Source organism: Calidris pugnax, unplaced genomic scaffold, assembly GCF_001431845.1.
Source record: "Calidris pugnax isolate Ruff unplaced genomic scaffold, ASM143184v1 scaffold39, whole genome shotgun sequence".
NCBI lineage: Eukaryota > Metazoa > Chordata > Aves > Charadriiformes > Scolopacidae > Calidris > Calidris pugnax.
Window position 1 is genome coordinate 2,895,233 of NW_015090828.1, and position 13,670 is coordinate 2,908,902.

Consider the following 13,670-nt stretch of genomic DNA (forward strand, 5'->3'; position numbering starts at 1 on the left):
AAAAAAAGATATCCTAAAAAAAAAAAAAAACAAACCCCCTTGGGTACCACCACCACCAGCGAAAAGAAATAAAATAAAAAAAAAAAAAAAAGAAAAGAAAAAAAATTGAAAAAGGAAAAGAAGAGGAAAGTGGATTGAGTATCAAACACCTCACAAAGCCAGCCAGCGGCTTAGAGGAGCTGATGTGATACAGGGAATTGAAGTAGGCAAACAGATGATCCTGCATCCATGCTCTGATTCAACTGCAGTTTTTAAGCTCAATATAAGAATTTCTAATAAATCTATTTCCTGGCTATGCAGGACAACATAAGATGATGATAAATCTTTAATTCCTTATTATATCTCTGAACATATTCCCTTTTTCAGTGTTTTTGGTAGCTTATATGAAAGGAATACATTTATCCACTAGCAAAAGCAGACCTGTGCTTCCATATTATACAAATTTGGATTGTATTTATTCCAAACAAAACACAAGCAAATAATTCAGATATGGATGGAAACAACTGCTTTACTGTATCATTTCTGGAGACAAATGTCAATCACAGGGTCATCCAAATAAATTGCTCACAAATTTCAGTGCTGTCACAACATTATGTATTTTCATCCAGTTACACAATCAAGTAGTTACACGGGGCTTGGTCTTAGGAACTCATTGCATTCACACACCCAGAAAAGTACAGGGAAGTTGCATGTGCAGAGAGCTTTCAGATTTGAACACACACGTCAGGAATTTTGCACTGTCTTTCCTAAAAACATGCTAATTTGTTCCCCTTCTCATTCAAATGCCTCTCACAGCATTTTAATTTTAGTGATTTTTAAGTAAATGTATTAGGATATTTTAAGACAAAAAAAAAAAGTACATTCATATTAATGCTGTTTTAAATCATTATTTGGTTATCACTAAGGAGAAAGCCAAGTTTTTCACAGGGAGTTGCCTACCTTGACCTTCTCAGGGCTTCTTCATCAGGATCTTGCACTGCAGGCAAAAAAATGTTGCAGTTAAGAAAGAGAGAAAGAAAGGAATTTGCTTTATGATGAAGTTACAAGTTCTTTAGAAACTTATCAAAAGCCTATCTAAAGGTACATTCATGCTGGCTTTGCAGCAGTAGATTTTGTAAGAACAGCACGAAGAGGAACAGTTCCCTAGAGCCAGGAAAAAGGATGTTAGTAGGAAAGTAGCTATCCCAACTGCTTTCTCATTTGTTTATTAGCAATGTTTCACAGCTGTAGGCAAGGAGTCTACAGAGAGGGCCTGCTGTTTTGTAGAAAACCATGAGAGGCTGCAGCTGATTCATATGAGGAGGAAATACTAAGTATTTCCCCCTCGATGTGGGAAAGGTCCCTGAACTCTCTAGATCAGAAACAAGCTTTGAGGTTAGTGCCGGGTGGTCAGAAAAACATTCCCAAAGTTCAAGCTCCTGTGACATTCACAGTGGATCTAGGTTTAGATAACAGGGCTGATGGAACCAGAGGTTCCATACAACTGATGATCCTTGATTTTTTTTACCCCCAGAAGTCACTTCTACAAAAGACTGTTACAAGAGACAGAAGTTATCTTTTTTTGTAATGAAAGATTATACTACAGAGACTTGATTTGTAAGCAAGAAGAACTATGGGGGCCCAAATGCTGTTTTACCATACAGTCTGTTATACCTTTATGGTGAGACCCTGGCAGATCAAAGAATTTTTGTCATAAAGCATAAGGTGAGATTGAACACTTTGATTTCCTAGTTACGTCCAGGGTTCCCTGATCCTAGCCCTCCCTGGCAATGACTACAAGCTGGATATGAGTCTTCCTTGAGTATCAGTTGCTAATATCGGGGTAAGGAAATAAAGACATGAATCTAAAATCAGGATGAGGGGGATGTTTTGTCATTCCACTTACTGTACTCCGTTCCAGTCATCTGGGCAAGGATGCGGAAAGACCTAGACTGCAGATTGGCAGAACGGCGACTCCAGTCTTCGGATTCATCTTCAGGCTTGTTCTGAGTTTTAAGCACAGCCTGATACACCGGAGAGGCACTGTCTACGTGAGGATCTTTAAGAGGAAGGGTACTGCAATTCAGAAAGTGAAACGTTGTGAAACGGCACACGGCAGCTTTCATCCCAACCTCCCTCTGGTCCTACACCTTCTCATCCAGAATAACAGCACTCCAGAACACAGCTTTGAAAATATCACTTTTTTAAAAAAAATACATAGATCAGTTCTATGTGAATTAAGAATGTTATGGCTCATTCTGTCTTTGAAATGGCCTCTTATCATTCAAATCTCATTCAATATTTAAAACAGGGGGGAAATGCTTGGAAATGTCTGCTCATGATTCCTCAGCCAACGCAGCCACAAGCTTACGGTGGTTAGAGCCATGTGTGCTGGTAAAGGAGAGTGTGCCGGGCAAAACCCTTCATTTCTCTGAGCATTCTTGTCCCATATTGTTTCTTATAAAAACAGCTTCATGTTGATACTGTTTTATGTTATATCTTATTATAGTTTTGGGCCAGTGTATTTTAAGATTGCAATTAGAAATAAAAAACTTATTTCATGATAAAAATATTGTGATAGGCTTTTAGAGCTTTATCTAGGGATGGTTATTCTTTGCCAAACTCTGAATTAAACTTCCAGCTGCCATAACTCTGGATTCATTGCCTACTGAACATGTGAAGCATAAGAAGTCTAGACTTGTACTCAAGACTTGCATACGTATTTTGTATCTGAAATCTTTACCAGCAGAATGTATCTCGGAGTCTTATGAGATCTCTCATCACCTTTCAAAGTGATATATCCAGGAAGAAACCTCTGATTTTGCACACCTAAAGTCAAAGCTATGAAGCTCTGTAGTACAAGAGAAGTAACCACTCTTTGATTTATGATGCAAGCTAGAAACAGACGTAGTAACTTAATAGCTTTTTTTTCCCTGCAAAAATAACTAGTGTGGCATACAGTTAAAATTAAATATTAACAGAGCTGCAGAAATATACACTGAGGGGATGATGTGCACTTGGAGCAGCTTGGCGCCATGACTGCTCTAAATACAAGGTCTATTTCTGAAGCAAGTGATTTATTGTAACAGCTTTAACATGCTATTCCAAACAGAGCCAGCTTCATGAACACCAAGGAACGGCTCTGTTAAAAGTTAAGGGCCATTTGGTCCAACTAAGTCACTGCTGTGAAGTTCCGGGAGCAGTCTTCTGCTGTAAGTTTTTCCTTGGTTCAGGCTCAAAGTTAGTGCTCTCTAAGATACCATTGTGCAGGGAAAATCTACAGAGAAGTTGGGTTTGTGCTTTGGAAGCCTGAGAGGAAGCATCAAAAAGCTGAGAAACGTGTCTGATATCTTACGTACAGCAGTAACATGCACTGTAATAAAAAATACTAGCAGGTAGTGCCTGCTGAAATGCTTTGTTCATATAAAAAAAAAAATAATTCAAATGTATATGTATAGATATGCCATTAGCTCAGAGGTAGTTAAAAAACACTAGAGGCTGGACCACAAATTTCACAGTAGCAATGTGTGGCATTAATAAGACATATTAGTATCCTTATGGTAGATGATTAAGGCAGGAAATGGAGCTTGGTGAATTAACCTTCTCTAGCAGAGTGAAACACACTCATATAAATTGAACTAAATTAATGCAATGCACTGGAATATTTCCAACTCTATCTTTAATGCAACAGGCCTTTCTCTTTTTTTAAAATCATAATTATATTGTAGATGAGTAACTAGGACATATAGGCCACAGCATGGAAGTGTAAAATAGAGCGCATAGCTGATTATGAGCATTTCACAAACCTAAATGTGACAGCTGATTCTTACAGACCGCCTAAAGATGCACATAACCAGGTTAATACCTCTGTTATACCTCTGCTTAATTTAATTTTTTTCCATCTGGGTGTGTATGTGCAGAAATACCATGCATCTTTAAGCATATTACTTTAAATTGATGTTACTGAAAAAAAAAACATTCTTCCCCAATATGTTAGAGCTTTTGAGGGTTTTTCATATTAGAGCCTCAGGTATTCTAGCAGGCTTCCATAAAAAATTGTCCCCCTTTTTCACATCATCATACAAGTCACATCATTAACACTAAAACAAGCTTTAAAGACAGCCAAACCTTTGCATAAGTACCAATATGATTTTTTTTTCTTGGAGTTCATTATAAACTATGGTTTACCATGTGAATCACACCCTGAAGTCATTATTCAGATTTAATTTAAGAAGACAATAAGTAAAATCTGAGGAACAGTGCAGTGTTCTACCCCTAATGTAGACATACAGTGAAATATTGTGACTTCAGATATTAGACTGATTCCAACTGTTAAAAAAATACCTTGAAGAGGTAAAAAAAAATACCAACCCAACAAACAAACAGCTTATGCAGACTGGTAAATTATCCAGCCAAGTTGACTTATTGTACAGGACAGACGAGACTTTAGTTTGTACAATCATATTATTGATTCTGCTACTGGACCTGTTACATCTTAATCCTGATAAAGTTGTTGGATTTATGTCTACTTACATGACTGGTGAATTTGGCTAAAACTACATAATGGAATTTAGAAGATATTTGAGAAAAATGTACTGACCACATAGTCTTACTGCAACCAACTCTTGGTTCTTGGTATATCATAATCAATTGAAACAAAGCAACATAGAGTGAGGAAAGATATAAAGTCAGGGCATTCAAATTTTTCTACATTTAAATTCAAGCATGAGGTCTGAATAACTGCAGTATAAATAATTTATATGCTTTCCTTTGTGTTTTCCACTGTGATCCAGTACGTGTGGGTTATTTTCTAAGTGACATCGTCTGACTGACTGTTAAAACATCACTGATTTCAAGTGGTCAAACTAGAAAATGAATTCTTCTCTTAAGCTTGTCTATTCTTCATCACCGCTAAAAGAAGTAAGCAGTGTTTCCAGCTGCTGTCTACCACAAAGAACAGAAGCCCTTTAGATCTGTGGTCCGAGTATCTCACCATCTCACATACACCTTCTGGCTTCAGGGCTTATCCCTAACGTAAAATGAAAAGCCCAAAGAGGAGTAATTAAGTGCTGAGACCAAATTATAGGCAGAGAATTGAGACAGAATGAATCGGCACACAAATTTGTCTGCTTTTATATGAAAAACTTCTCACACAAATATTTCTGCATTAAGCATAATCTTATCTCTGACTCTCAACAAAGCAAACTAAAGAACATCCTCAGTTTCCACTGCAAATTAAAGTTCAGAATATCACAGAGGTGAAAACAACACCTTAAGGAAATGAGTTACAAGTTTGATCAAATGAATATCAACCAATGGCAAGGCCATTTTTATGCCAGCACAAACCTTGCCTTTGTACCTAGATTAAAAATGCTGTGTTAATTGTAATAAAACAACCTACTGAGAAAACTGTTCAGTCACTAAGTGTTACAAGTTTAACAAAAAGAAGTTAGAAAACAGGCTGTAGCTCACAGAGAGCCCCCTGCACCTGACTGCAGGTAGGGGTAGAAACATGAGTTTCTTCTGGGCCCAGGTGAATGTTGGACTTAGGAATCACTCTCCAAAATGAAGGAAAAGCTTTAACAGTGGTTTATATAGTGGATCTTGCAGAAAAACCTTTTTTGCAACATTACGGGGCAGAACATAGTTTGGAGTTGTCTGCAAAAAAATAATATTCCACTAGAACTGTCTGATACAAAAGGATTAATGGAAACAATAATCTCATTTCAAAAACACCCATGAGATAGGTGGATTCCATGTTCAAAATGAGGAAGAAATTTAGCTTTTGCCAGAGCTTTTGCTGGTGGCGTTTCACACAGCTTTTGCTGCTACTGGTACAACGACTCAACAGTCCATGACAATCTATTTTTTATCTATGGATCCATTCAGTTGTCTCTTTTCAAGACATATGTCTATACAAATATAATTCATTGCCACCTTATGACTTATGATTCAAGCCTTATTCAGATTCTTTACTTGACAATTCTACACGTTAGGACAAAAGCCTCACACCCCTGGGAAGGGCGCTGATCTTCCAGTTCTAGTTGCACTCTTTGGACTTCCCTCACCCTGTCTGGGATTTTCTAGAAAGCGCATTTTCCTCTTCCCACAACAGAGTGGGAAGAGATGCTGGTGTGTTCCAGCCCAGCAGAGCCACTCCTGTGACCGGAACCGCGTTTGAGAGATTCTTTTAATGTGCTGTTTATAAAATTAAAAGGATCCCTGCGCTCTTCATAATTATCTGATCACTTAAATAGGCAAAATTTTTAAACATTAGTATTTCCATTATATAATGTTACAGCATTTAGTAGAAAATGCCATTATATCATAAAATGTCTCATATGATCCAGGCCCACGAAAGATGTGAACCATTATAAAGAGCACAGATAGAAAGAACTTCTTTCATTGTGCTTTGCTTATTGGAAATACGATTCTGCTTACACTTGTGGAGATGCACTGAGCCATGGTCAAAACCAACTAAAGGTATCATTTGGGATCCATCATTAGGGAAAGTTGGGATGAACAACAGAATAATACTGGAGCAAATATTAATGAGAAAAAAAAAAAAAAGAATTGAAAAAAAAGGAACAAAAATGGCCAGTAAAGGGAGCACAAGCAAATACATAAACCACCTACATTTTGAATAAGCCTACAGCTAACATGTTGAAAAGAAACTATGTTAAAGTGTGTTGATATATCTGTATTTTGGTGTCACATGAAAAGAATTAAGTTCTATTTGGGGTAGAAAGGTACCTAATAAGTGAGAAACTTGGCTACCTTCATTGCATGTGTAATGTCAGTTAAATCATAACAACTGTGGATAAGTTTATCAGATGAGATTATCAGAAACATGCACTGGAAAAGCAGAATTATTTAAGATCAATGGGTTTTGCCACAGTTCAGAGGATACGCATAAGACCAACGTACAGTATGTAAACTAGGAGTTGGGACAATACAGCACAACACTCCACTCTGAAGACTAAAGCAGTAGCCAGTACTAATATTTTGGGATCTTCACATGTCAATAAAAATTCCACCCCCCTTCCCCGTTCTGAGTTACGCATATAATACAGTGGTTATTACAAAGCACAGTCATCATAAATGAAAAGCCATCCAATGTCACATACAGAGCACTAGATATATTTTTGTGGCTTTGCCAGTTGGAGGAAGAACACCAAAAAGGAAACGTTACATTTCCTGTAGGAAATGTATCAGTTAGGACTGATTTGTATTTTTCACACATAAGATACTCCAGAAAAGAGTTCAGGAAGAGCTGCCGTGTCATGCACGTAGGGACTGTTAGATGTATCATGCAGAGAAAGAGCATTCCACACAAAGAAATAACCTTACCCAGCAAATTCTCCACCCTGGGCTTGTGCCTGGCCCGCAATTGCATCCATGATAGCATCTTGGGAATACATGCTGATCGGGGTGTTATACTGGGCGTGAATTATAGTAGCCTTGCCGCCCAGGCCTTTCACCTCAATGGGTTTGTGTGTAGACAGGGCAGAGTCCTTCAGGACATTGGGGTTGAAACGCTCCGTGAAGTCCGTGCTGGGTTATGCAAGAGTGAGGTTCGACAGGGCAGGGAGGGGAAGAAAGGAGAAAGGCGTGAGGGTTAAGTGAGAGAAAGAGCACCGAGAGAGGAGTGTGCGTGTTCACGGCATCCCACCACACAAGCTTCTGGTCAGATGAAAACAGACAACATAAGTAACAACAGCAGCTAAAAGCTGGCTCTGCTCATGGATGTTGGCTTACAGATGCATCATGAGAAAAAAAGGTGACACAGATGTCATGGTATAAAAAGTCATGACAAATCCCTAAGTATTTATGTGATACGCATTTTAAAACTGTATTCTTAAATGGATATATACATATAAATGTATACAAACTAACACAAACACACGCGTATATGTGCATGCCCACGGATGTACATACATACTGCAGGGAATTCCCAGTTTATTTACTGCATCCATTCTTTCTTTCAGAAGGGTCTAGAAAGTGCAATGGGGTGACCAGATGCCAGATCCTCCATTATTTAGAAGGCTCCAGTACTTTCTATCTGGATTATTAATCATAGTGAAATTTAATACTTGCACCTTTTAATCTTCAAAATTTTTCCTCACGAGGACTAAATTGCTCTTCCCAAAATCTGTGTCCAGCCAGCCATAAGTGTTGCTATAGCATGAGAAATGCTCAGACCAAAATATCCTACATTGCAATCAAAGGGACAACTGCAGTTGGAAGAGTGTCGTATTTTCCAGTGGCTCTGCTTACGAGGGAGGATTTTTATTTGAGAAATGGAGCCATGAGGAAGTGAACTGGAGCTCCCACTGCAGCAGAACGAGTCAGTTTAATAGTGGACTTCAGCTCAAGAGCACCCGGCTTCCTCGTAGCGCCTGCTCGTACACTGCTCTGGCCCCACAGGTAGGGCTGAACAAGCTAAACCTCGGCTGCCGGGCACTCAAGTAGCTGCTCTTCTCTGACCTGTGGGAGAGCAGATCAATCTCTAGTCTGCTGTTCCTCTCCTGCCAGCAGCAGCAATAGAGATTCCATGTGCTCACCAAACTGGGCAACACTGGGAAGTCTGTCCTTTGGGAAATAACATGTATTTCACAAAGGTTTCATTCTGAAAAGTATAATCCCATTTGATTGGAACAATTTTCCTCTTCAGGTTAAAACCATTACACCGTAAGTTTATCAGCTAATACTAAGTCTTTCACTGAATTTTTTCATGTGACTAACAACAGCCCCTCTGGTTGGCAGGGGAACAATAGTGTGCCTGTCTGCTCTGGGTCAGCCCCAGCGGGTGAGTGTTAAAACCAAACCCTCAACCCAGCATGAAGGAATAAAGGAAAACCAAGTACAGCTGGCAGCCATCTGACTTAATCTCCCAGAGACTATCGAAGGTGACGTGCCACCTCTGAGCCCAGCCAGGGGCTTCCACTCTGCTTTCTGCCTTTTGTTTGCTGGGATGCCCCGACTGAAGACGGACAGGAAGAGAGATACAGTCACACATCATTCGAAACACTTGAGAGAACATTAACAGCCACATGCTCAAGGAACACAGACATAAATATGCACATGCTGTATTACAGCCATGCCTTTAGTCACACACATCAACATTTTAAGGGAGGGAACCAGGAAGCTGCATTATGCATTCAAAAAGTGAAAATATTCTTTTATAAAAAGACATTTTCACATTTAAAATATTTCTTCATTCATCAACTATGACAATACTGTTCTTACACTGACATCATCTGCTGAAGGGTGATGTGCAGAGAGGTGCAGGTTGTTATACCCTTGACTTTTCAGCATGCACATGCCTTGCTTTAACAAAGGTATCTCTTTTCTTTGTGATACCCTAAACGATCACACAATAATTACGAACACACAGGCCCTCGAGATCTTGAATTTAGCGTTCTCTTTCCTTCACAGTGTTAGAAGTATTGAAGAGATTCTAAACCCAAGATCTGAGAAGACTGGGTGAATGAAAAGACAGAGGTTAAATATGCCCCTTTTAAAAAACAAAGTTCAAAGCAATTGGTTTCCACAACCAATTACAAAAATAAAAGCTAGTAATCTTAGAACAGCCTAAACTTCCCCAGCAGTAGCAGCAGCGGTGGTTTAGGCTTTCACTTGTGGTATTTAAGCAGTTTCAGCAACGTTTTTCAAGAGGTTTTAGGCACATCACACACACCAAGGCAAAACTTTCACTGAAGTTAACAGGATTCCCATAAAAATAAGATAAAAGGGTACAGATTTTCATCTGCATCATTTTCTTTATAACTCTGGAAGTAAACTCAAGATATTAGTGTTCGGAAAGGGCGCTGTGCTCTGACAATGTGGCAGAGGTGAGACCCTACAGACAGCTGAAGCACCTCCACAAAATGAATGGGATTTCTCTATCAAGCTGGGAAAGAATCAGGAAAGATAAATCCCAAAGCAAGTAAGATTAAAAACACCCCTATAGTGTGACTGCTGCTTTCTAAGACAATTGTGACAGAATAATTGTCAATGTAAATTGGCTGGAGTTTCATCACCCCAAAGGAGATACATCATTTGCATGACATCACACCCATACCTCATTAAAATCAACAGAGAATGCCACATCAGTGTAAATTATATACATTAAGTAGTTTTTTCAACTTTAGGTAATTTACTACTTCTAACCTTCTCTTCTCAGTTTCAATTTTGCATTTAACTAATATAATTATTTATTTATTGCTGAATTTAATGCACTCTTCAGCAATTTCTGGACAATGCTCAGGTCAGAGACAGAAAGTGGGAATTTAGAGACACTCCTCTGCCCTTAGAAAACTAAAGACCAAAGTTGAGGACTCTGTGAACTTTCCTAAGCAAAGCAGACCAATCACATTTTCAAATCAATAATTGCTTCCTCTTTGGGCAATATGTTTACTACGGAAAATTACTTTTTAGATCTTTTCTATATCAGTATCTCATCCCAACCTAAATTTGAACTTTAGTGGAGTGGGACTTTGGAAATTATTTTAATGTTAAGGCTAAAAATACATCACTAATACACCAAAAAAGGCTCAGATAAGGTTCCCCAAATCCTGAGGGCTTGAAGACTACTTAAATAGTTAGGAGGAACTAAACCCAGACTCTAGAGACAAAAAAATCTGAAAGCATTTGCAGGAACTGAGCAAGCTCAGAGGCCAACTCCATTTGCAGGATTAGAACATCAGCAAGAAACACCGGACACATGGTGGGAGCAGCACCACTGGGCACCAGTGGCAGGGCACGACGCTTGCCGTACCACTAAGATTTCTGAAAAAAATTCTTCCACTTGCAAGCAGCCACAGCAGGAGCACAAGGGATCATGCTACCCCAGAAAACAAATCTTCACACATACAGCATGACACAAATACTTGGCACTATACAGAAGTGATACTAACTTGGCAGCGGTGTTGGTTATGACCTAAAAGAAGAGAAAGAGAACAAACAACATCAAAACCAACCAAACAAAAAAAGTCCATAGATTTTAGACTGCAAAGGGCAAAATGTATTTATAGACACTTACTAAGGCTTTTTTCAGACCATCTACAAGTAAGAACAAAAAGTAAATGTATTACTGAAAACGCCAACATGATTAGGAAAGGAAAAAACGTAAGGATTGGAGTTGATCCACTAGGACTTAGCAGGGTACCGCGGCATTTTGGCTGACCCTTGAACATGATTTTATTGCTGTGCATCCCTAAAAGTACTATTATCAAAGTGTATGGGGGGAGCGAGTGGAGGGAAGATAGAAATATTTGCAGAGTATATTCCCATCTGAAAATAGAAAATGAGTGGTAGAGATTATATTCCTCTCTCAGATACTAAATATTCAGGGATGAAGTCTGTTCTCCTCAGGCGGCACTCAGACTTGGTATTGCAAGATTGATTTTTTGGTCTTTTACATGCTGGAGAATATCCAAATAATATATTGGTAGATGTTTTAAATCTAAAAATAAGGAAAATGCCTTTGCATTTAAGAAACTGTTGGCCTAAATCTGACTGTACCTACATTAGTGTAAGCCACTTAATTTCAGAATAGTCGTTCCTAATTTATTCCATGTGAAATGAAGCAAGTCCGTGCATTATGTGGTTTTTTGGATATGGATATCAGGATTTTATTCCATCTACTATGTACATATTATGAAAAAACCATACGTTCATGCTATATCCTGCTTCGCTGCATAAACAAGAACTGATGGTGGCTTGCACAGTACTTCCAAAGAAACCCAATACAAAACTCCCCGTAGGCCTTATGTGGGCCAAAGCTGGGGGTGATGAACAGATCAGGCTGTAATATTACATGATTCACTAATACCTCTTTCTGTTGATTGGATGAATAGCATTAATGGGCTATGAGATTTATTTTAACTTAGTTTTTTCAAAGCTTAGAATACCCATATTTTGATTTTATATTCTTGGGTGAAGAGTAATTAATCATATTTTGTGAAAAATAAAAAGGAAGAGAGTCCAGGATCAGTTAATAAACATTTCTTCTTATTTAGCTGCACAGAATGCTGTTGACAGAACTGGGCACTGAATCTTCCAGCTTGTTGCTCTAACATTTCCACTTGCTGCTGTTACGTGTCTACAAAATACTGGGCAGCAATGTTATACTTCAGAGTGACATTTGAAGTGGATTTGTCTACTGCTTTTGCCTTCCAGAACCTTTGATTTTACTGCGTCTTTTTACAGACACTCCTTTTGCATTGGCTCATCCAGCTGCCTTTCTCATGATCAAAAACACTCTGATGAGCCAAAGCTGCAGTAAAAGCTTTGCCCTTCTGCATTTCCATGGAAAAGCAATCACAGATCACCTTCTGCAGTTACTGTTCTTCAGGCTCTCGGATTCAAGAATATTATTCTAACTTCACAAACCCTACATTAAGCCAAATATATCAGTCTGTTACAGGAACCAGTAGAGATATATTAGGAACAAGCTGTAGCCTGTAAGCACCTCAGTGATCCTATATCCAATTTAGGTATGTGCAGGACAGCTGGGCACTGATTTACAACGAAACATGGTGTAATAGTATCATTTTCTGAAGTGGACTCTGCCGCCTGCTTTAATCTTCTAATCCAGGCCTCTGCCTTACATATAAATAATACTTAAAAGGCAGAACTACCATCCCTATCGTTCCTAAAATCCCCTAATTAGAGGAACCACTTCTTTGCATATAAAAATATGTTCAAAGACAAAAATCATTATGTGCACACACCAAGAACAGCTCAACAGCCACATCTCTCAGTAAAGATTTTTTAGATGTGAAGAAGATACTACAGCTTCCTTCAAAAAGAGTAAATCTTTACTTCTTCTTATGTTCAGCATGGGATGAGAAAATCCTCTCCAGTTCAGAGCCACACATTATTTTAGCTTGATTCTCAATATGGACATGTATGAAACACCCAACCTGCTGCTCACAGAGGTCACAGAGTAAGAAGCCAGTAACCCAAGCCACCTGGCACGTACTGGTGGGACAGGTATTTACTGCCCTTGACCTACAATGTGAAAAATAACTTACACTGGAATGAAAAAGAACCACATGTTACAAGCTATGACTCACTCTTCGTATTTATTAATACTTCCCTTTCCAGAGCTTTCAGCACATGAAGTTCCACACTCTCAACAGGCCACATCTAATTTTCACCCTGGGCCAGGGTGATAAAGCTTTAATGTAAAAGTCTATCAGAGAAACAGATGCATTGTTATTCTTCTCAGATCAAGAAAATAATTTCAAAATGAATTTTAGCTTTCTGATAGGATTTTCCAAAGGGTTTAGCTAAATCTCTAACAGCAATTCACACAATTAAATCTAATCATTTAGTGAAAAGGACGCCAAACTGAAATAAGAATTATACCTTAAGATCAGCCCCCAAACCTGAATTTTCTTACAGCTTTTACCATACTTCTAAGTGCATGTCCATGAATGTGTAACAAATTCACTGTTTTGGAGCACCAGAATTTCACAATCTTCACGCAGCATCTCATGTTGTGCAACATGGTAAGAATGTCCACAACAGAGTCCAGAGCTGATTTCGCAGAGCTCACAGTGCTTTCCTTGTGCACTCTTTCACACAAACCCACAAGGAGACCTAGACTATCACAGATGATACAAGTCCCAAGGCAGTCACAGGTTCCACGTTACCCTTCACAGAGCAGTAGGAAAGTTGCC

General features: G+C 38.7%; 1 protein-coding gene and 1 long non-coding RNA gene across 10 annotated transcripts in view; one reads left to right on the forward strand and one right to left on the reverse strand.

Moving 5' to 3' along the window:
- Positions 1-2,013, forward strand: part of LOC106887029 — a 57,363-nt gene extending 55,350 nt beyond the window's left edge. Inside the window, exon 7 of the long non-coding RNA XR_001411779.1 lies at positions 1,514-2,013. This is a non-coding gene — a long non-coding RNA (uncharacterized LOC106887029). The remainder of the gene's footprint in view (positions 1-1,513) is intronic.
- Positions 1-13,670, reverse strand: part of LDB3 (LIM domain binding 3) — a 119,118-nt gene that overhangs the window by 41,502 nt on the left and 63,946 nt on the right. For 6 of the 9 annotated variants that reach the window (XM_014940367.1, XM_014940372.1, XM_014940371.1 and 3 more), the window contains exons 6-7: positions 1,886-2,055; positions 940-976 (exon numbers count right to left, since the gene is read on the reverse strand). In XM_014940367.1, the coding sequence (XP_014795853.1) occupies positions 940-976; positions 1,886-2,055 (207 nt within the window). Of the gene's footprint in view, positions 1-939; positions 977-1,885; positions 2,056-7,329; positions 7,534-10,898; positions 10,922-13,670 lie in introns of all 9 variants that reach the window. The other 3 variants (XM_014940370.1, XM_014940374.1, XM_014940373.1) reach the window with 2 other exon arrangements.